Source organism: Pleurodeles waltl, chromosome 10 (assembly GCF_031143425.1).
Source record: "Pleurodeles waltl isolate 20211129_DDA chromosome 10, aPleWal1.hap1.20221129, whole genome shotgun sequence".
NCBI classification, from domain to species: domain Eukaryota; kingdom Metazoa; phylum Chordata; class Amphibia; order Caudata; family Salamandridae; genus Pleurodeles; species Pleurodeles waltl.
The window spans coordinates 204,482,995-204,504,976 of NC_090449.1; the positions used below are offsets into that span (position 1 = coordinate 204,482,995).

At 47.8% G+C, this 21,982-nt stretch overlaps 1 protein-coding gene across 2 annotated transcripts in view; it reads left to right on the plus strand.

Moving 5' to 3' along the window:
• The window catches only part of GSPT1 (G1 to S phase transition 1), a 560,974-nt gene extending 540,166 nt beyond the window's left edge, over positions 1 to 20,808 (plus strand). For both annotated transcript variants that reach the window (XM_069210181.1, XM_069210182.1), the window contains exon 15: positions 20,347 to 20,808. In XM_069210181.1, the coding sequence (XP_069066282.1) occupies positions 20,347 to 20,399 (53 nt within the window). In that variant the 3' untranslated portion in view covers positions 20,400 to 20,808. The remainder of the gene's footprint in view (positions 1 to 20,346) is intronic.
• Positions 20,809 to 21,982: the final 1,174 nt, after the last annotated feature.

Genomic DNA, 21,982 nt, shown 5'->3' on the forward strand with positions numbered 1-21,982 from the left:
GCCTATCCTTCTTCTGCCCAGAGTTCTCAAGAAAATCAGGAACGACCAGGCCCAAGTCATCTTGGTGGCTCCAAACTGGGCTCGGAGAGTGTGGTATTGTAGGAAGTTGGCTCTGTACATTTCGAAGTGAGAAATAGTGTGCACAGAGTCCAAGGGTTCCCCTTAAAGGTAAGATAGTGGCAAAATTTAGATAATCCTAATGCTCTATTTTGTGGTAGTATGGTCGAGCAGTAGGTTTATCAGAGGGTAGTGTTAAGCATTTGTTGTACACACACAGGCAATAAATGAGGATCACACACTCAAATACTTAACTCCAGGCCAATAGTTTCTATAGAGAAAAATATATTTTTGAGTTTGGAGGATTCCCCCAATAGAATTAGGGATGTGCCCCCCCTCCCCACATGGAGGATGCACAAAGAGGGTGTAGCCACTCCCATGGACTGTAGCCATTGGCTACTGCCCTCACAGACCTAAACACAACCCTAAATTCAGTATTTAGGGGCTCCCCAGATCCCAGGAAATCACATTCCTGCAACCTGAAGAAACCAGACTGCTGACCTACAAGCCTGCAGATAAGGAGGAAGACAACTGCTTTGGCCCCAGCCCTACCGGCCTGTCCTCAACTTAGAAAACTTGCAACCAGCGACGCATCCGACAGGGACCCGCGACCTCTGGAGCCTCAGAAGACTGCCCTGGGCTAAAGGACCAAGAAACTCTCGTGAACAACGGCCCTTTTCAAAACCAGCTACTTCTTAGCAACAAAGAAACAACTTTCAAAGACTGCACGTTTCCCGCTGGAAGCGTTAGACTTCACACTCTTCACCCGACGCCCCTGGTTCGAGATCCAGAGAACAAGCACCTCAGGGAGGACTCACCGGCGACTCCGAGCCCGTGAGTAACCAGAGACGACCCACCTGAGCCCCCACAGCGACGCCGGCAGAGAATCCAGAGGCTCCCCCTGACCGCGACTGCCTGTAACAAGGGACCCAACGCCTGGAACCAACACTGCACCCGCAGCCCCCAGGACCTGAAGTAACCAAACTTCAAAGCAGGAGTGGCCCCCAGGTGAACCTATGCCTAGCCCAGGTGGTGGCTGTCTCGAGACGCCCCTCCCCCTCCAGTGCCTGCCTGCAACACTAGTGACCCCACAGGTCCCTCCATTGTTTCCTACCTGAAACCAGACACTGGCTTTGCACACTGCACCCGGCCGCCCCTGTGCCGCTGAGGGTGTGTTGGGTGCCTACTTGTGTTCCCACACCCCCACAAGTGCTCTATAATAACCCCCTTGGTCTGCCCCCCCGGGGACACAGGTACTTTACTTCTCTTCCAGGGGATCCTCATCAATAGTCATGAACATTGAATATTCCCGCCCTTGTGCCGGGACCCCGGAGCATATATAAAATACACACATATAATACATGTGTAAAACAGCAATGCAGGCTATACAGGGAGTGCAGAATTATTAGGCAAGTTGTATTTTTGAGGATTGATTTTATTATTGAACAACAACCATGTTCTCAATGAACCCAAAAAACTCATTAATATCAAAGCTGAATATTTTTGGAAGTAGTTTTTAGTTTGTTTTTAGTTTTAGCTATGTTAGGGGGATATCTGTGTGTGCAGGTGACTATTACTGTGCATAATTATTAGGCAACTTAACAAAAAAAAAATATATACCCATTTCAATTATTTATTATTACCAGTGAAACCAATATAACATCTCAACATTCACAAATATACATTCCTGACATTCAAAAACAAAACAAAAACAAATCAGTGACCAATATAGCCACCTTTCTTTGCAAGGACACTCAAAAGCCTGCCATCCATGGATTCTGTCAGTGTTTTGATCTGTTCACCATCAACATTGCGTGCAGCAGCAACCACAGCCTCCCAGACACTGTTCAGAGAGGTGTACTGTTTTCCCTCCTTGTAAATCTCACATTTGATGATGGACCACAGGTTCTCAATGGGGTTCAGATCAGGTGAACAAGGAGGCCATGTCATTAGATTTCCTTCTTTTATACCCTTTCTTGCCAGCCACGCTGTGGAGTACTTAGACGCGTGTGATGGAGCATTGTCCTGCATGAAAATCATGTTTTTCTTGAAGGATGCAGACTTCTTCCTGTACCACTGCTTGAAGAAGGTGTCTTCCAGGAACTGGCAGTAGGACTGGGAGTTGAGCTTGACTCCATCCTCAACCCGAAAAGGCCCCACAAGCTCATCTTTGATGATACCAGCCCAAACCAGTACTCCACCTCCACCTTGCTGGCGTCTGAGTCGGACTGGAGCTCTCTGCCCTTTACCAATCCAGCCACGGGCCCATCCATCTGGCCCATCAAGACTCACTCTCATTTCAGCAGTCCATAAAACCTTAGAAAATTCAGTCTTGAGATATTTCTTGGCCCAGTCTTGACGTTTCAGCTTGTGTGTCTTGTTCAGTGGTGGTCGTCTTTCAGCCTTTCTTACCTTGGCCATGTCTCTGAGTATTGCACACCTTGTGCTTTTGGGCACTCCAGTGATGTTGCAGCTCTGAAATATGGCCAAACTGGTGGCAAGTGGCATCGTGGCAGCTGCACGCTTGACTTTTCTCAGTTCATGGGCAGTTATTTTGCGCCTTGGTTTTTCCACACGCTTCTTGCGACCCTGTTGACTATTTTGAATGAAACGCTTGATTGTTCGATGATCACGCTTCAGAAGCTTTGCAATTTTAAGAGTGCTGCATCCCTCTGCAAGATATCTCACTATTTTTGACTTTTCTGAGCCTGTCAAGTCCTTCTTTTGACCCATTTTGCCAAAGGAAAGGAAGTTGCCTAATAATTATGCACACCTGATATAGGGTGTTGATGTCATTAGACCACACCCCTTCTCATTACAGAGATGCACATCACCTAATATGCTTAATTGGTAGTAGGCTTTCGAGCCTATACAGCTTGGAGTAAGACAACATGCATAAAGAGGATGATGTGGTCAAAATACTCATTTGCCTAATAATTCTGCACTCCCTGTAATGTTAAAACAGGCTAAAATGCTTTATTTCTATGAAGTTTTTTTTTTTTTTTTTTAAATAAAAATTACAATAGAGAATAAATATCTACCCAAGCCCCCAAAACTGGGCTTAGGGAAGTAAGCAGCAGTAAACTCTAGAGAAAAAAACTGCATTGAAAAACAATGGAGCATTCTTAGCCAATAGGCTGCATGCAGGTTAACACAGGAGAACCATAAAAACTTTGGCACTGTGCCTTTAAGACCCTGAGCACCTCCAGCATCCCACCATGCCTCAGGGGTGAAGGAAAGGTGACAGTTGGTTCACAGTTAGGTCAGTTCTTTTTTCCGGCTTCTTCTGAGAGGATCCTGGAGCATTGAGCTCTCAGTTTTTCTGAGTTTTTTCTCAGAAAAACTATTTTAAAAAAAAGTGTTTTTCATTTTTCACTCGACAAATAACATCTTTGTCTGAGCTAGGAAGGTTTTGTCTGACAGAAAAATGCCTTCTCTTTTTGTCAAATGCCCTGCTTGTGGGAAGAAGAAGACCCAGTCAGATCCCCACTCTCTGTGCATAGTGTGCCTGCCTCAGAGTCACTGCCCTGACACTTGTAAGTACTGCAAGAACATGTCTAGGAGGACTCTGAAAGACAGAGAGAAGATCCGGCTTCATGGGCTTCAGGAGAGGAAAAGAACATCGTCCTCCTCACTTCCCAGACATCCAGAAGGCCATTCTCAGGAGAGAATGGCCCGGTCGACGTCGACAGGTAGGAAAATACCTGTTTGTTCACCGTCGACGTCGTCGCTACCACCGTCTCACTGGCATAGGTCGACGGCGACACACCCGACGTCGAAGGGAACGGCGTCGAAGGGACATCAGAGCAGGGGCAGGTCTCCGTCGACGTCAGCCCGCCGATCGACGTCGAGCCATCGCCGGCGTGCCCGGTCGCCGCCAAAGGCTGTGCGACCCCCGACGTCAGGACACACGGCGTCGTCTTCACCACGACGGCACGAGAAACATCTGCCGTCAACCTCCCATCGCTCCACGTCGAGGCACACGACGGCGAGCAGGTCGAGGTCCAAGGAACGTCGTTAGACGTCAAGACATTCAACGTCGAGGCACTCAACGGCGAGACAGGAACAAACGGCTGGGCGCCCCTCGACGTCGAAACAGCCATCGACGTCGACACAGGTTTTACCTGTCCCACAGGGAGCAGAACATCGCCCCACGCCAGACAAGGCACCATCTCCAGTGGTCTCCATACCGAGCGGCTCTTCTCGGTCTAGAGCAGCATCATCTGGGCATGTCTCGCCCATCAATCTATCTCCGAGATGGCTGGAGAGCCTCAACAGACCAGCAGCATCCCCAGATTCGCAGTATTCGCGAATGTATTCACCTACTGCCTCCCTGCCAAGAACGCCATCACAGACAGCCAGGGCAGAACGGGCTCGTTCAGCTCCTCGCCAACCGACCGCGAGGCCTAGACGCTCTGCTACAGCGTCTCGCAGCAGATCTCGCTCTCAACGGAGATCCAGGTCGCGGTCAAGAAGATCACCCTCTTGGTCTTCATCAGGTTCTTCTGTCAGGCGTTACTCACCCACCCTTACAGATTCACCACCTGCTAGAGTCTCACCGGTGGATGATATTACCACATTCAACGAGGTGTTGCTAAGAGGAGCGCAGAAACTCAACATTGAGGTTCCAGAACCATCTACCTCCTCATCGATTATCTTTGAGACTCTACAACCGAGATCAGCGTCAAAAAAGTTGCTGCCTCTGGTGCCTGGCTTGCTGCAGCCAACTATGGACACTTTTCTGGCCCCAGCCTCGCTTAAGTCTGCACCGGCTAGGATTCTCAAGAAATACAAGGCTCCAGAACAAGACCCTTTATTCCTTATCATAGCTGCCGCCCGAAAGACCCACTCGGTGGCTTCTTCATCCACGGTACCCCCGGATAAAGAGAGCAGGCATTTAGACTCTCTAGGGAGAAAGATATGCGGGACGGCGGCTTCAGCAATGAAGGTCTCCAGTGCGTCTGCGCTCCTGGGCAGGTACGATCGTTCTCTGTGGGATTCCCTCAGTAGATTTACGGAAAAATTGCCCAGAGAAGACAGGCAAGATTTCCAGGAGATACTACAAGAAGGATGCCTGGTATCCAACCAGGTTATCAGCGCGGCAGCGGATGGGGCGGATTTGGCTGCTCATGGGTATGCGCATGGTATCTGTGCGAGGAGATCTTCCTGGCTGAGGCTCACAGGCTTGAAACAGGAAGCACAGCAACGCATCCTGAATCTCCCATTTGCCGGGAGCTCTCTATTCGGTGCCCATGCAGACGAAGAGATGGCCCGCATGAAGACCGAGGTGGATACCTTGAAGGCGGTGGGCCTCGAAAGAAAGAAAGATTTCAGGCGGAGGTACAGGCCGTATGATAGGCGCCCTTTCCAGCAGAGGGTTCAAACCCCTCATTGGTCGCAAAGGTCGCAACAGCGACAGGGACGCCCTCTCAACGAAGAAACACAAGGGAGCGAGGGTCAAGCAGACCTCAACAGTCCACTCCGAAAGCACCCACCAAGCAATGAAATCTTGCTTCCCTTGACACTGTACACCACTCCGGTGGGGGGAAGTATTACGGCTTATCTTCACGAGTGGCACTCTATCACAAGAGACAAATGGGTGCTCAATATTGTCGAACATGGCTATTCTCTTCTTTTCAGACAGCCTCCACCACGCTTGCCACCAACCAGAGACAATCCATCTCACCTCAGCTTGCTACGCAAGGAGGCTCTCGCCCTCCTGAGAAAGAACGCCATAGAAAAGGTTCCACCTGCACAAAGAGGACAGGGGGTCTACTCCCGTTACTTTCTAGTGGCAAAGAAGGGTCGAGAGGGCGTTTTCAGGCCAATTCTGGATCTGCGGCTGCTGAACAAATACATAAGGAAGCAGAGGTTCAGAATGCTAGCGCTTCACCAGATTTTCCCTCAACTGCATCAGGGAGACTGGATGTGCTCCATCGACCTGCAGGATGCGTACTTTCACATCCCAATAGCTCCAAAGCATCGGAAATTCCTGCGCTTCCGAGTAGCGTTACAGCATTACCAGTTCAGAGTTCTACCCTTTGGCCTGAAATCTGCCCCAAGAGTTTTCTCGAAATGTATGGCAGTGGTGGCGGCGCATCTCCGAAGACAAAGGATATACATATATCCATACCTAGACGACTGGCTACTAAAGGCTTCTTCTCCGGAGCAGGCGAGAAGCCATCAGGACATTGTACTAAGAGTTTGCGAAGCCCTAGGTCTTCAGGTCAATTACCAGAAGTCAACATTGACTCCAACGCAGAATCTTCACTACCTAGGAGCTATCATAAACACAAAAATACAAAAAGTGTATCCTTCGGAGGAACGACTATCCTCAATATACAAGAAGTGCCAGGACTTGTTGAGAACCAGTGCACCTACGGCACGTCAGGTGACATCACTACTAGGCTCCATGGCATCGTGCATTTTTATTGTCCCAAATGCCAGACTCCACATGAGACCCCTCCAAGAGGCATTGGAGACCAACTGGAGCCAAAGAACAGGTCGCTGGGAGGACACGGTGCGGCTACCGGAGGTAGCACTTCAGTCATTGAGATGGTGGATGCACAGACCTCACCTGTCAGTGGGTGCTCCGTTTCACCAGGTGCTTCCATCCGACACCCTAGTAACGGATGCATCTCTTCAGGGATGGGGGGCTCATCTGGGTCCTTTTCAAGCGCAGGGTCTGTGGTCAGACAAGGAAAAGCAGTATCACATCAATCTGCTAGAACTCAGAGCGGTCCATCTCGCTCTCAAGTCTTTCATACCGCTAATTCAGGGGAAAACTCTCTTGATAGACGGACAATACAACCACGATGTATTACTTGAACAAACGGGGGGGAACGAGGTCCCTACCCCTATCGCGAGAGTCCCAAGCGATATGGCATTGGCTCCTGGCCAGAGGAATGTCAATTACAGCAGTTCACCTGCCAGGTCAGCAGAACGTGGAAGCAGACTTTCTAAGCAGACACCTGGAGGACGTTCACGATTGGGTCCTGCACGGCGAAGTCGCAGAATACATCTTCGCGCAATGGGGTCGGCCCCAACTGGACCTCTTCGCAGACGAAGTAAACAAGAAATGCCCAGACTTCGCATCCAGGTTCTACCGTCTGGGATCTCGAGGGAATGCCCTGTTGATCGACTGGTCAGGGATATTTCTTTACGCTTTTCCGCCGATTCCCCTCATTCCGGCAGTGATCAGCAAACTTTACAGATCCAGGACCAGAATGATTCTTATAGCGCCGCAATGGCCCCGACAATTCTGGTACACGGATCTCCTCAACCTGTCGGAAGAACCTCACAGGAGGCTGCCGTGCAGACCAGATCTTCTGAGCAGAATGGAGGGCAGGATTCTACATCCCATCCTACCCTCTCTGAGCTTAACAGCATGGCTCCTGAATTCCTGCAGTATGGGCACCTAGGGCTCTCACAGGAGTGCATGAGCATCTTGAAAGAGTCCAAACGACCTTCCACGCGCCGTTCCTATGCTTTTAAGTGGAAGAGATTCTACATATGGTGCTGTCAGCAAGGTCATAATCCCATACAGGCGCAGGAGGATGTCATACTATCCTATTTGCTTCATCTGGCGAAGTCAGGTCTGCAGGTATCATCTATTAAGGTACATTTGTCTGCTATTACTGCCTATCGCAAATCGCCTTCTCAGGAATCCTTCTTTACCAAACCTGTAGTCAAGGATTTCTTAGAAGGTTTGAAGAAAGTTTTTCCGCCAATTCGGAGGCCTTCTCCTCCGTGGGAACTGAACATAGTCCTGGCAAAACTTATGGGCCCTCCTTTCGAGCCTATCCATAAGGCCTCTTTACAACACCTTACGTGGAAGGCGGCTTTTCTAGTGGCCATTACTTCAGCGAGGAGGGTCAGTGAAATCCAGGCCTTGTCGGCAAAAGAACCGTACACGGTTTTTCATGACAATAGAGTGGTTCTACGAACTCACCCATCTTTCCTTCCGAAGGTGGTGTCAGAATTCCATATTAATCAGACCATTACTTTACCGACGTTCTTTCCCAATCCGGAGACTCCGGCAGAGAAAGCGTTGCACTCAGACTTGAAAAGAGTGCTAAAATTTTATCTGGACAAGACAAAGTCGATTAGACACTCTAACCGTTTGTTTGTAAACTATGGTCATTTAAGGACAGGAGAGGCAGCATCTAAACGTACAATATCAAGATGGATAGTTTCTTGCATTGTTAATACTTATCAGCTAGCCAATAGACAATTGCTAGCGCGGCCTAAAGCGCATTCCACAAGGGGTAAAGCGGCTACCGCTGCTCTCCTTAACAATGTTCCAATATCTGAGATTTGTAAGGCTGCTACATGGAAGTCTGTCCATACGTTTACAAGACATTATTGTTTAGACTCAGATGCAAGAGCGGATGCCCAAGTGGGGCAGGCCTCTCTAAGAAATCTATTTGCGTAATACCTATCTATTCCTGCACTTCTATCGGACAGTCCGCTGGGTTTAGGGATGGGCTTGCTAATCTATTCAATGTTTATGACTATTGATGAGGATCCCCTGGAAGAGAAGGATAAGTTACTTACCTGTAAATCCTAGTTCTCTTCCAGGGGTATCCTCATCAAAGTCATAAACAACCCACCCTCCTCCCCGGACGCACGTCTCCTAGAAGTGCAGGACAGACTGTGTTTTGAATCAGTTATGAAAATTGTCACCGTAAAAAGAACTGACCTAACTGTGAACCAACTGTCACCTTTCCTTCACCCCTGAGGCATGGTGGGATACTGGAGGTGCTCAGGGTCTTAAAGGCACAGTGCCAAAGTTTTTATGGTTCTCCTGTGTTAACCTGCATGCAGCCTATTGGCTAAGAATGCTCCATTGTTTTTCAATGCAGTTTTTTTCTCTAGAGTTTACTGCTGCTTACTTCCCTAAGCCCAGTTTTGGGGGCTTGGGTAGATATTTATTCTCTATTGTAATTTTTATAAAAAATAAAAAAAACTTCATAGAAATAAAGCATTTTAGCCTGTTTTAACATTATAGCCTGCATTGCTGTTTTACACATGTATTATATGTGTGTATTTTATATATGCTCCGGGGTCCCCGCACAAGGGCGGGAATATTCAATGTTTATGACTTTGATGAGGATACCCCTGGAAGAGAACTAGGATTTACAGGTAAGTAACTTATCCTTACCTGCCTGCAGACTGGAACAGGAGCACCCCTGTTCTCCATAGGCACCTATGAGTCTTGGGCACCTCTTTGACCTCTGCACCTGACCGGCCCTGAGCTGCTGGTGTGGTAACTTTGGTGTTGCCTTGAACCCCCAATGGTGGGCTGCCTATGCCCCAGGACTGAGACTTGTAAGTGTTTTTACTTACCTCCTAATCTAACCTTTACTTACCTCCCCCAGGAACTGTTGTTTTTTGCACTGTGTCCACTTTGAAAATAGGTTATTGCCATTTTTACAAAGACTGTACATGATATTGTTTTCATTCAAAGATCCTAAAGTATTAGTACATTTAAAGTGTTTAATGTAAATCTTGAACCTGTGGTTCTTAAAATAAACTAAGAAAATATATTTTTCTATATAAAAACCTATTGGCCTGGAATTGTCTTTGAGTGTGTGTTCCTCATTTATTACCTGTATGTGTACAACAAATGCTTAACACTACCCTCTGATAAGCCTACTGCTCGACCACACTACCACAAAATAGAGCTTTAGAATTATCTACGTTTGCCACTATCTTACCTCTAAGGGGAACCCTTGGACTCTGTGCACGCTATTTCTTACTTTGAAATAGTGTATACAGAGCCAGCTTCCTACAGGCAGTGTGTATGTGCTAAGTGAGGGGTCCCCATGGTGGCATAAGACATGCTGCAGCCCTTAGAGACCTTCCCTGGCATCAGGGCCCTTGGCACCAGCGGTACCAATTACAAGGGACTTATCTGAGTGCCAGGGCTGTGCCAATTGTGGAAGCAAAGGTACAGTTTAGGGAAAGAACACTGGTGCTGGGGCCTGGTTAGCAGGATCCCATCACACTTTCAATCAAAACTTAGCATCAGCAAAGGCAAAACGTTAGGGGGTAACCATGCCAAGGAGGCATTTCCTTACAGTATAGAATTAGGTTCAGGGTGGCTCACGAAACCTCAAGCCAGTCGTGGTTTCCTTTTGTTGACTTCCCAATCAAAACACTAGATGGTTGGATAACTGGCAGTGGAGTGCATGACCATGATGGGCTGTATAATTTCTTTATGAAAGAACATCTGTTAAGTAACTGCTTCAATGACAAGTTTCATCAACATCTGGTAGACCTAGGTCCAATTTCTCCCCAAGAATTGGGAAAGAAGGCAGACCACTGGGTCAGGACAAGGGTGCCAAAACAGGGGGTGATCAAAAGAAAGGGGTCACAAAGCCTCCCCAAGGGAAGGGTGGTGAGACATCAAAGGACAAAAGTAAAGAGTCTTCTATAGGGCCCCAAACACCTGCTCAGGAGGGTGGCCCCCCGAGCCGCTTCACAGTCCACAAATGGGTACAAGGGTAAACATTTTGATCCCAAGAAGGCCTAGTGTCACAGCTGTAGACAGCATGGACACCAAACTGGAGACAAGGCCTGTCCCAAGAAACGTTACTCAACTTCTACTCCAGTTAGCACTTGAATAGCCAGTCTCCAGGTGGGATCAACAGTGTGTCCAGATCAAATCAGGGTTCACACTGAACCTACTTTAGTCTCTGAGGGTGGGGTGTATATAGCCACACTAGCTGCCTCGCCACCTAACATGAAAAAATACAGCCAGCAGCTCTTGATAAATGGGACAAAAGTAGAAGCCCTGAGGGATACGGGTGCCAGCGTCACCATGGTGACAGACAAACTGGTTTCCCCAGGACAGTATCTGGCTGGACAGACATCCAGTCACCAATGCTGATAATGAAACTAAAGCCAATCCTATGGAAATGGTGACTTTAGAATGGGGAGGGGTTACTGGCCTGAAACAGGTAGTGGTGTCTTTTGCAATACCAGTAGTGTTTGCTAGGGGATGATCTGGAGTCCTCAGCATGGGCTGAGGTAGAGCTCAAGAGCCATGCAGCCATGCCTGGTATCCCTGAACTGGTATGTGTTAAGACAAGAGCACAAAGCAGAGCACAGGGTGACAAGGAAGTGGTGGAGTCTGGAATAACGGCCCACCGTCCAAGAGAAAAGGTAAAAGGACTGGGGGGGGGGCAGCCTCTGTACAGCAACAGAAACAGAGCCACTCTTCCCAGGAAGATATCCTATCCCCTGAGGGAACTGAGTCCAAGGAGCTGGCGTCTTACCAGGTAGTTCTTGGGCCCAGGGAGACCCTCAAGGGAACAGCTGTGCCATGGACAAAAGACTTGTCCCACTCTTGAAGGCCTGATGCAGCAGGAAAAAGGAAGTGTGAGTGGATCCCACAGGGTCTATTGGGAGGATGGACTCCTTTACACTGAGGAAAGAGATCCCAAACCTGGTGCCACTAGGATAGTGGTAGTCCCTCAAGAGTTTAGAGTTCATCCTCACCTTAGCCCATGACATTCCCCTAGCTGGGCATTTGGGACAACCCAAGACATGGGACAGATTAGTGAACCATTCCTATTGGCCCAATATGTCCCAGAAGGTAAGGGATTTTTGCAGCTCCTGTGTCACCTGTCAAGCAAGTGGCAAGACGAATGGCCATCCAAAGCCCCCTCCCCCCCAAATTCCACTTCCAGTGGTGGGGTCCCCTTTGAAAGGGTTGGTGTGGACATTGTGGGTCCCCTTGAACCTCCCACAGCTTCAGGGAACCAATACATCCTGGTAGTAGTGGATCATGTTACCAGGTACCCTGAAGGTATTCCCCTTAGGTCCACTTCTGCCCCTGCAGTAGCCAAAGCACTCATAGGTATTTTTACCAGAGTGGGATTTCCTAAGGAGGTGGTTTCTGACAGAGGTACCAACTTCATGTCAGCTTACCAGAAACACATGTGGAATGAGTGTGGGGTGACTTACAAGTTTACCCCATCATACCACCCACAAACCAATCGGCTCGTTGAAAGGTTCAACAAGACATTGAAGGACATGATCAAGGGGCTCCCTGAAAAACTCAAAAGGAGATGGGATGTCCTTTTGCCATGCTTGCTTTTTGCCTACAGAGAGGTGCCTCAGAAGGGAGTAGGGTTTTCCCCCTTGGAACTTCTGTTTGGCCACCCTGTTAGGGAACCACTTGCACTTGTGAAGGAGGGTTGGGAGAGACCTCTCCACAGGCCTAAGCAAGTTGTGGGGACTATGCACTTGGCCTTTGCTCTAAGATGGCAGAGTACATGGAAAAAGCATCCAAAAACCTTGAGGCCAGCCAACAGCTCCAGAAGCAGTGGTATGACCAAAAGACTGCACTGGTGCAGTTTAAATCAAGACAGAAGGTGTGGGTTCTGGAGCCTGTGGCTCCCAGGGCACTTCAGGACACGTTGAGTGGCCCTTACCCTAGCCTAGAGAAGAAAAGTGAGGTTATCTGCTTGGTAGATCTGGGCACTAGCAGTACATACAAAAGGATGATCCCTGTAAACAGCCTCAAGCTTAGGTCGCTACCTATGTCCAGCTACATAATGGTAAATCTGAACCTAGGCATGTTTGGTATCAAACATATCGGACTCATACCCCCAATTCTGTTGCAAGTATTGGACGTATGATTCCATGCACTCTGTGGGCTCCTTAGAGGACCCCCAGCATTATCACCAGTCTTACAGGGTTTTCCGAGCAGCCCAGCGATTGCCACCCCTCAGACAGGTTTCTGCCCTCCTGCTGCTTGACCTGATCAAGCCCAGGAAGGCAGAACAAAGGATTTCCTTTGGGAGAGGAATGTGACACCCTCTCCCTTTGGAAATTAGTGTGACTGGCTTGGGAGGGGTAGTCTCCCTAAGCCACTGATTTGCTTTGGAGGGCACATTGGGTGCAACTTTGTTTTCACGTCTCCTGCCTGCTTTGCAACATTTCCCCAGCCGTGCATCCTCCGAATACTGCAACTCTTCAGCCTGCACAGGGAGGAGGAATCTCTCTTGGAGTGAAGGAGTCACTTCCCTGGTACCGCAGACACCTACAGCAAGCGACGACCGGCTGCATGGATCTTCCCTCATCTTCAGCTGCATGAATCCTGCATCAGGGGTGGTGGTCCATAGTAGTCCTCTTGTTCCTCTATGCCAGCTGTCCAACCTTGGTGAAGGCAAGCCCTTGCCTTCCCACGCAGGACAGTACCCACGTGCACCGCGTCTCTTGCAGCTGCCAAGCTTGTTTGCATCTCCCCCAAGGGATTTTTAGTGATATCTCCAGCCCCCAGTACACCATCCTGCAAAGCACAGCCTCCTGCATGGTTCTCTTGTGGCGTAGGATCCTCTTTTGTAGTGCTGCATGGGCTTCTTCTGCGACTCCTGTGTTCCCGTCTTGTGGGACTCCTGTGGGTGCTGCCTCTACTCCCCGTAACTCCCACCTCCTGGGTTGAGTCCTCCTGGGCCTTGCTGGTCCCAGACAGCACCAGTTTTCCACTAACCACAAGTTTGTCTTTGCCAAGGCTTGTTGGTGAAATTCCTGCACCGACACCCATCTGCAATCTTCCTTCCAGCATGGGACTTCATTTGCATACATCAGGAACTCTTCTCAGGCTCCAGGGCTGCAGCGCTGACCTGTTCTTCATCACTGTGGACCTGTTCCTGGACTCCCTGTGACTCTTGGAATTGGTCCCCTCTCTCCACAGGTCTTCTTTCTTCAGGAATCCACTGCAGGTTTTCTTGCGGTGGTTTGGGGAAAATCTAGTGTTTTACTTATGCATTCCTGGTCGCTGGGGTGTACTGTTACTTACCTCTGTGGTTTTCCAGTACTCCCAGCAAGTGCTTTACACAACTCCTAGATAAGCTGTAGCTGCTCACCGCAGCTACCCTGGAGAGCTTTTGCTATCTGGACACCTAAACACTATCACTAAGGGTTGCCTGGACTCAGTAAAGGGTGCCACACCATAGATGTGCACCATAAACTGAGTCAGCCTCCTACAAGGACTTTGACTTCACCTTGGCCGACGAGACAGAAGGGTAACATTAGTTTCCGGCACAGTAAACCACAGGCCACAAACACTTAAAGTTCACCGTGCTGCCATTTAGCTTTACCAGTGACCCTCTGGTGTTCACCAAGGTGATGGCAGTGGTCGCAGCTCATCTGCTCAGATCAGGGTTTCAGACTTCCTCTGCCTTGACGACTGGCTGTTGAAGTTGAGCTCACCCCAGGCAGTTGTCTCCCACTTCCAGAATACAGCAAACCTTCTCCATTCAGTGGAACGCAATATAAACATGCCAAAGTCACACCTGACTTTGGGATTATCCTCCGGAGTGGCAAGACCAGGATATTCAGGCTATGATACCAGTGTTTCAGCCTCTATACTGGATTTCGGTGAGAATGACTGAGGCTGCTGGGCCTCCTTCATCCTGCTGGTGACACATGCCAGATGGCATATGCGGGCTCTGCAGTGGGCTCTGGAGTTCCAGTGGGTGCAGAATCTGGGGTGTGTCTGTGGCAGGGTACAGATCTCGAAGGTAACTGCACAAGATCTGCAGTGGTGGCTATCAAATCATGACTGGGGTCAGAGGCAGATCCCACTCCCTTCCCCAACCAGATCTGACAGTTGTGACAAATGCAGCACTCTTGGGATGGGGTGGTCATCTGGGAGAGGTGGGTTTCTGAGACATCTGGTCTCTGGCAGAGTCCAAACCTCCACATCAGTCTGTTGAAGCTCCATGTGATCAGACCAGCATTGAAAGCATTTCTTCTATCTCTCAAGGGAAAGGTGTAGTGCAGGTGTTCACGGACAACACCACCGCCATGTGATACTGCAATAAGCAGGGCGGGATGGGGTCATGGATCCTCTGTCAAGCGGTTCTCCGCCTCTGGACATGGCTGGAACAGCAGGGCATATCCCTGGTGGTTCAACATCTAGTGGGCTCTCTGAACACCAGAGAGGGCAAACTCTCTGGAAATGCTTAGTCGATAACAAATCCTGTCTCCATCCTTAGGTGGCACATGGTCTCTTTCAGCAGTAGGCAGAGCCTTTGTTAGATCTGTTTGCCTCTGCAGTATTAAGCTTTGGAGTTTCCAATGGGGCAATTGCTGTGCAACACTTTTTGTCTCTAGTGGACCTCTGGCCTCCTGTATGCCTTTTTGCCCTTTACCACTTCTGCCCAGAGTTCTCAAGAAGATCAGAAACGACCGGGCCCAAGTCATCCTTGTGGCTTCAGACTGGGCACAAAGAGATTGATATCCCAAGCTACCAAACATGGCCCTCGATCCTTTAATTAGACTACCCGTTTGTAAGAAAATGCCTCCTTGGCATGGTTACCCCCTGACTTTTTGCCTTTGCTGATGCTATGTTTTGATTTGAAAGTGTGCTGAGGCCTGCTAACCAGGCCCCAGCACCAGTGTACTTTCCCTAACCTGTACTTTTGTTAACACAATTGGCACACCCTGGCATCCAGATAAGTCCCTTGTAACTGGTATCTCTGGTACCAAGGGCCCTGATGCCAGGGAAGGTCTCTAAGGGCTGCAGCATATCTTATGCCACCCTGGGGACCCCTCACTCAGCACAGACACACTGCTTGCCAGCTTGTGTGTGCTGGTGAGGACAAAACGAGTAAGCCGACATGGCACTCCCCTCAGGGTGCCATGCCAACCTCACACTGCCTATGCAGTATAGATAAGTCACCCCTCTAGCAGGCCTTACAGCCCTAAGGTAGGGTGCACTATACCATAGGTGAGGGCACCAGTGCATGAGCACTGTGCCCCTACAGTGTCTAAGCAAAACCTTAGACATTGTAAGTGCAGGGTAGCCATAAGAGTATATGGTCTGGGAGTCTGTCAAACACGAACTCACCACACCATAATGGCTACACTGAAAACTGGGAAGTTTGGTATCAAACTTCTCAGCACAATAAATGCACACTGATGCCAGTGTACATTTTATTGTAACATACACCCCAGAGGGCACCTTAGAGGTGCCCCCTGAAACCTTAACCAACTACCCGTGTAGGCTGACTGGTTTTAGCAGCCTGCCACACTCGAGACATGTTGCTGGCCACATGGGGAGAGTGCCCTTGTCACTCTGTGGTTAGTAACAAAGCCTGCACTGTGTGGAGATGCTTATCACCTCCCCCTTGCAGGAGCTGTAACACCTGGCGGTGAGCCTCAAAGGCTCACCCCCTTTGTTACAGCACCACAGGGCATTCCAGCTAGTGGAGTTGCCCGCCCCCTCCGGCCAGGGCCCCACTTTTGGCGGCAAGGCCGGAGGAGATAATGAGAAAAACAAGGAGTCACTGGCCAGTCAGGACAGCCCCTAAGGAAACCTGAGCTGAAGTGACTGACTTTTAGGAATCCTCCATCTTGCAGATGGAGGATCCCCCCAATAGGGATAGGAATGTGACCCCCTCCCCTTGGGGGCTAGTAGCCATTGGCTACTGCCCTCCCTGACCTAAACACACCCCTAGATTTTGTATTTAGGGGCTCCCCTGAACCTAGGAACTCGGATTCCTGCAACCTAAGAAGAAGAGGACTGCAAAGCTGAAAAACCCGGCAGAGAAGACGGAGACACCAACTGCTTTGGCCCCAGCTCTACCGGCCTGTCTCCCCCCTTCTAAAGAAACTGCTCCAGCGATGCTTTCCCCAGGACCAGCGACCTCTGAATCCTCAGAGGACTGCCCTGCTCTTGAAGGACCAAGAAACTCCAGAGGACAGCGCCTCTGTTCATCCAAGACTGCAACTTTGTTTCAAAGGAGCAACTTTAAAACAACTGCGTTTCCCGCCGGAAGCGTGAGACTCGCTACTCTGCACCCGACGCCCCCGGCTCGACTTGTGGAGAAACAACACTTCAGGGAGGACTCCCCGGCGACTACGAGACCGTGAGTAGTCAGAGTTGCCCCCCCCCCCCGAGCCCCCACAGCGACGCCTGCAGAGGGAATCACGAGGCTCCCCCTGACCGTGACTGCCTGATTCCTAGATCCCGACGCCTGGTAAAGAGACTGCACCCGCACCCCCCAGGACCTGAAAGATCGGAACTCCAGTGCAGGAGTGACCCCCAGGAGGCCCTCTCCCTTGCCCAGGTGGTGGCTACCCCGAGGAGCCCCCCCCCCTTGCCTGCCTGCATCACTGAAGAGACCCCTAGTCTCCCATTGATTTACATTGGAAACCCGACGTGTGTTTGCACACTGCACCCGGCCGCCCCGTGCTGCTGAGGGTGTACTTTCTGTGCTAACTTGTGTCCCCCCCCCTCCCTCCCCTGGTCTGCCCTCCGAAGACGTGGGTACTTACCTGCTGGCAGACTGGAACCGGGGCACCCCCCCTCTCCATTGAAGCCTATGCGTTTTGGGCACCACTTTAAACTCTGCACCTGAGCTGCTGGTGTGGTAACTTTGGGGTTGCTCTGAACCCCCAACGGTGGGCCACCTTGGATCCAAACTTGAACCCCGTAGGTGGTTTACTTACCTGCAAAAACTAACAAACTCTTACTCCCCCCAGGATTTGTTGAAAATTGCATTGTGTCTAGTTTTAAAATAGCTATATGTGATTTATGTGAAAACTGTATATGCTATTTTGATAATTCAAAGTTCCTTAAGTACCTACCTGCAATAACTTTCATTTGAGGTATTGCATGTAAATCTTGTACCTGTGGTTCTTAAAATAAACTAAGAAAATATATTTTTCTATACAAAAACCTATTGGCCTGGAATTGTCGGAGTGTGTGTTCCTCATTTATTGCCTGTGTGTACAACAAATGCTTAACACTACTCCTTTGATAAGCATACTGCTCGACCACACTACCACAAAATAGAGCATTAGTATTATCTCTTTTTGCCACTATCTTACCTCTAAGGGGAACCCTTGGACTCTGTGCATACTATTCCTTACTTTGAAATAGTGCATACAGTGCCAACTTCCTACACCGTTGGTGGAGATTGAGCAGCAACAGTTGACACCCTTCATCCTTCCTCCTGAAGTCTGTGATGTAATCTTGGCAGCCAGGCGTCCTTCACCAAAACCGTGTATATGCCTGTTTTTTTAGTACATTTGTGACATGGTGCACAGACCAGTCTTACCCCCTTTCTGCCCCCTTTCTTTTGTTATGCATCCTTCCTCTGCGATGGGCACTCTGAGTGCCATTTCTGTTTTTTTCGCGGTTGCCTGATCAACTGTCTTTAAGTGTCCTATTGTAAATAGATTCCTCCAAGGCTTTACTCATGTTTCCTTGGTCCTCATTCATTATGCCTCAGTGGGACTTAAATTTGGTTTTGACCGTTGTGTGCTCCTTTCGAGCCTCTCCACAATTGTCCTCTCAGGCTTCTCATTTTGAAAACAGCCTTCCTTGTAGCCATTACCTCTGTCTGCGGGGTGAGTGAGCTGCCGGCATTGGCATCTAAGCTGCCCTACCTGTCCATCTATACTGCCAAAGTGGTGCTTCCTACTAGGGCCTCCTTTCTGCCAAAAGTTCTTAAACCCTTTCATGTAGGCCAGTCCATCACCTCGCCTGCTTTTTTATGCACCTTCACATCCTTCTTAGGAAGAGGAGAGACTCCACGGCTTGGACACAAAAAGAGCTTTGGCGTTCTACTTTGATCATACAAGAGCTCCGGGTGGATGATCAACTTTGATTATGTGGGTGCAAAGAAAGGTCGATCAGTGCAGAAGCAGACCATCTCCAGATGGGTTGTCCTCTGCATAAACATTTGCTATGCACTGGCCAAGAAGCAACCCTCTGAGGGTTTGCTTACTCATTCTACCAGAGCTAAAGCTACGACCACTGCGTTAGCATGCGGAGTTCCAGTCCTTGATAGCTATCAAACGGTGACATGGGCTTCTCCGAACATGCTTACCTAACATTATTGCCTGGACAGTCGGATCCATAGGGATGGCACTTTGCCCGCTCGGTTCTGCACGACTTTCTAGTATGATCTTTGTTCACAAACCCTCCTCCTGGAATGGTATTACTTGGGTATCTATTCTACTATAAGGAATCTGCAACTAGATGTCTGTCAGATGACAAGCTACTTACCCTCGGTAATGCCATATCTGGTAGACAATATCTAGTTGCAAATTCTTAACCCATCCTCCCCGCTCTGCAAACTGATCTCTAGGGACAGGGACTCCCCTTTCAGGGCCTCAGTTTTGATGCACCAGTGGCCAGTGTTCTTCATGGCTCTGCGTTTCTGGCTTTGAAAATCGTGAATTGACGTCAGCATGCCAGGGTGGTGCCTATATAGGACCCACAACGTCATATCTGGCACATACGAGGAGCCGATAAACGCATCCTAACAAATGTGCAACTAGATATGATCTCTACCAGCTAAGGCTTTACCAAAGGTAAATAACTTGTCCGTCTATTCTTATTCAAATCCTAAAACTATTTACTGTGGTTTCTGCGTCCACAATCCTAAACTCACAAGGATCCAGTGGAGAAAAGTTAAAGCTTGTTTCATATGGCTGCATTGTGGATGCTCCAGCTGTGTACTGTTTGAAAGACTTTGTAGGCTCTCTGGGAGTTTTTGGTCGGCATCTGTGATCTAAGTATCCTTTAACCAAGCATCTGGTCAGTGTTATATGCATCCTGGAGCCCAGCATGAAATGGAATGATTTGGTGCAGAAGATTTACTCTAATACAACACAGTCTCTGAAAGTCCACTGTTTTGACCAGCTTTCAGAAGATTTCTATCTTGTGCTAATTGGATCTCATGCCTCTTGAATATATAGTCTGAAATCTGCTGAACCCTAGATCGATTTAGTTTACGATGCGGTTTCATACGCCCTAAGTGCCTCATGTAAGATCTGTTTGCAGAAAATTAGAAAAGGGTTATGCCTACACGGTGAACTTTACTGATTCACAGGTTTAGCATGATTCGGATTAGGTGGACTTCGAGCTACACAGCCTGTATGCAGAGTGACAAATTATTGCTAAATAATTGTGGAAAAGGGCAGAGAATGGAAGGATCAATAGGGACCTGTAAAATTAATAATGGTCTTTCTTCTCCCAAGACCCCAGTCATGCAGTGAGACTGCATAGTCCTTTATTGCCTGCTTTTATTTATACAAACCATCAGTGTGCACCTATAATGGAGACATGCCAAAGGATGATAAAATGGTTTTACTGTGCCAAGAGATTGCTACTCGTTGTGTAGACAGTGAATAACTGGACGTTTTCTGTGGTTGTATGCCAAGATGGAATGTTTTAAACTTTAATAGGAGTGGGCAAGTTGGATTTCTAGGTTTGACTTAGAATGCTGAAAATAAACCATTGTGTTTTTGTTATAGGCAGAACCATTGCAATTGGAAAGGTCCTGAAATTGGTTCCAGAGAAGGAATAAGACTGCTACAAACCCCGCACAATACTGTGAGGAGAATTCTACAGAAGCCTACTTCACGCCGCCTTCTTTTACTTTCTTCCCATTGATGAACTTTTCCCGTACTTTGCAAAGACAAATTACACAGCAAAAGTCCACATTGTCAGCTTTCTCATATTGAGAGCTCTGCTATGCCACTGTTGAATTTCCCCCAAACATTTCATTTCCCCAAATTCTTCGTCCTTGGAAAGATTCGGCAATAGCTTTGTAAGTGATGTGGACATAATTGCCTACAATAATGAAAACCTTAAGGATTATTTTATGTATAACGTTTCCCTGTGCATACATATTAAAATGTATTACCAGGCAGACCATTTAAAGTGTGCACATGTTGAAGAGAAATACCATGTTAATAAAAGATTCAATTTGAAAACTTTTTCGGTATTTGAATTGCTTTTCAATGTTAATTTTTAAACCTGGCTATATCCTTGTTGCATTAGCTTTTTAACTACAAATAATCTAATAAATATAATGACATGGACTTTTCTAAACTGCTGTTTCGCAAAGCTGATGCACACAGGAGAACCAACATTTGTAAACCTGTATTGATGGGCACACGCAGACTGTCAAACATGCAAGCACTGTTTCGCGACAATTGCAGTAATAAGACATTCATCTTAGTGTTGAAATACATTAGATTTTTTCTCAGTTATTGGAGAATATTTTTGCAACCTTGGTTCTGCTTTGATGGATTTACATCAGTTATCTACAACTATGTAAGATTTTAATTTAAGTTTCATGAAATCAGTGTTTTAAGTATAGTAAATTACTATATTTGTGTGGGTGTGTCTTGATATGCAAGTATTTGTATATTTCTACACATACAGCTCACTATTTAGCTGGAGTACCTTTGGTATGCAGTCAGAATTTTAAGTGCAGAAAATTATATTTTTGCCAGTGGTGCATAGCACACTCCTATACCAGTGTTTCATTTAATATGAAAATGAAGACTTTCCAAATTCTGTCCATTTTAGTTAGTAGGTTACCGTACTGGCAGAATGAATTGCTGGGTTGCATTAATTTGTACTTTAAATATACACTACCTTCAATAATTATTTTAATCAATTAGACTGCACATATGAAGGGAAGTTTTGACTTGTAAACTTCATAGCTATTCTCCAAAGAGAATAGAAAGCATCCTTCGAAAGCTGATGGTTGTTTGAGGTTTCTACTTAACCCCAATGACACTAAAGCTATCCACATTTTTATAGGTTCCAGGTCAGCAACCCACCAGAACTAATTGGCAAATTGAGCATCCTACAAACTGTTTTACATATTTAAATACATTATTTAATGTTACATCTTGGACTGGCTTTAGAATATTGTTTAATTCTGAAATGATTTTTTGCTACTGTGTATTTAAATTGTAGTGTTGAGTCCCAACGTTTCCTCCAGTTTGCAAAACATTAAACATTTTAAACTGTTTTACCATTCTGTTCTTGTAACCTTGGAACTCCAGTTATTTTCAGTATCCAGATTGCTTTGTATGGACAGAGCCAAGTTGTTGTCCTTCTGGTTTCACAATACACATATAGCTACCATGATGC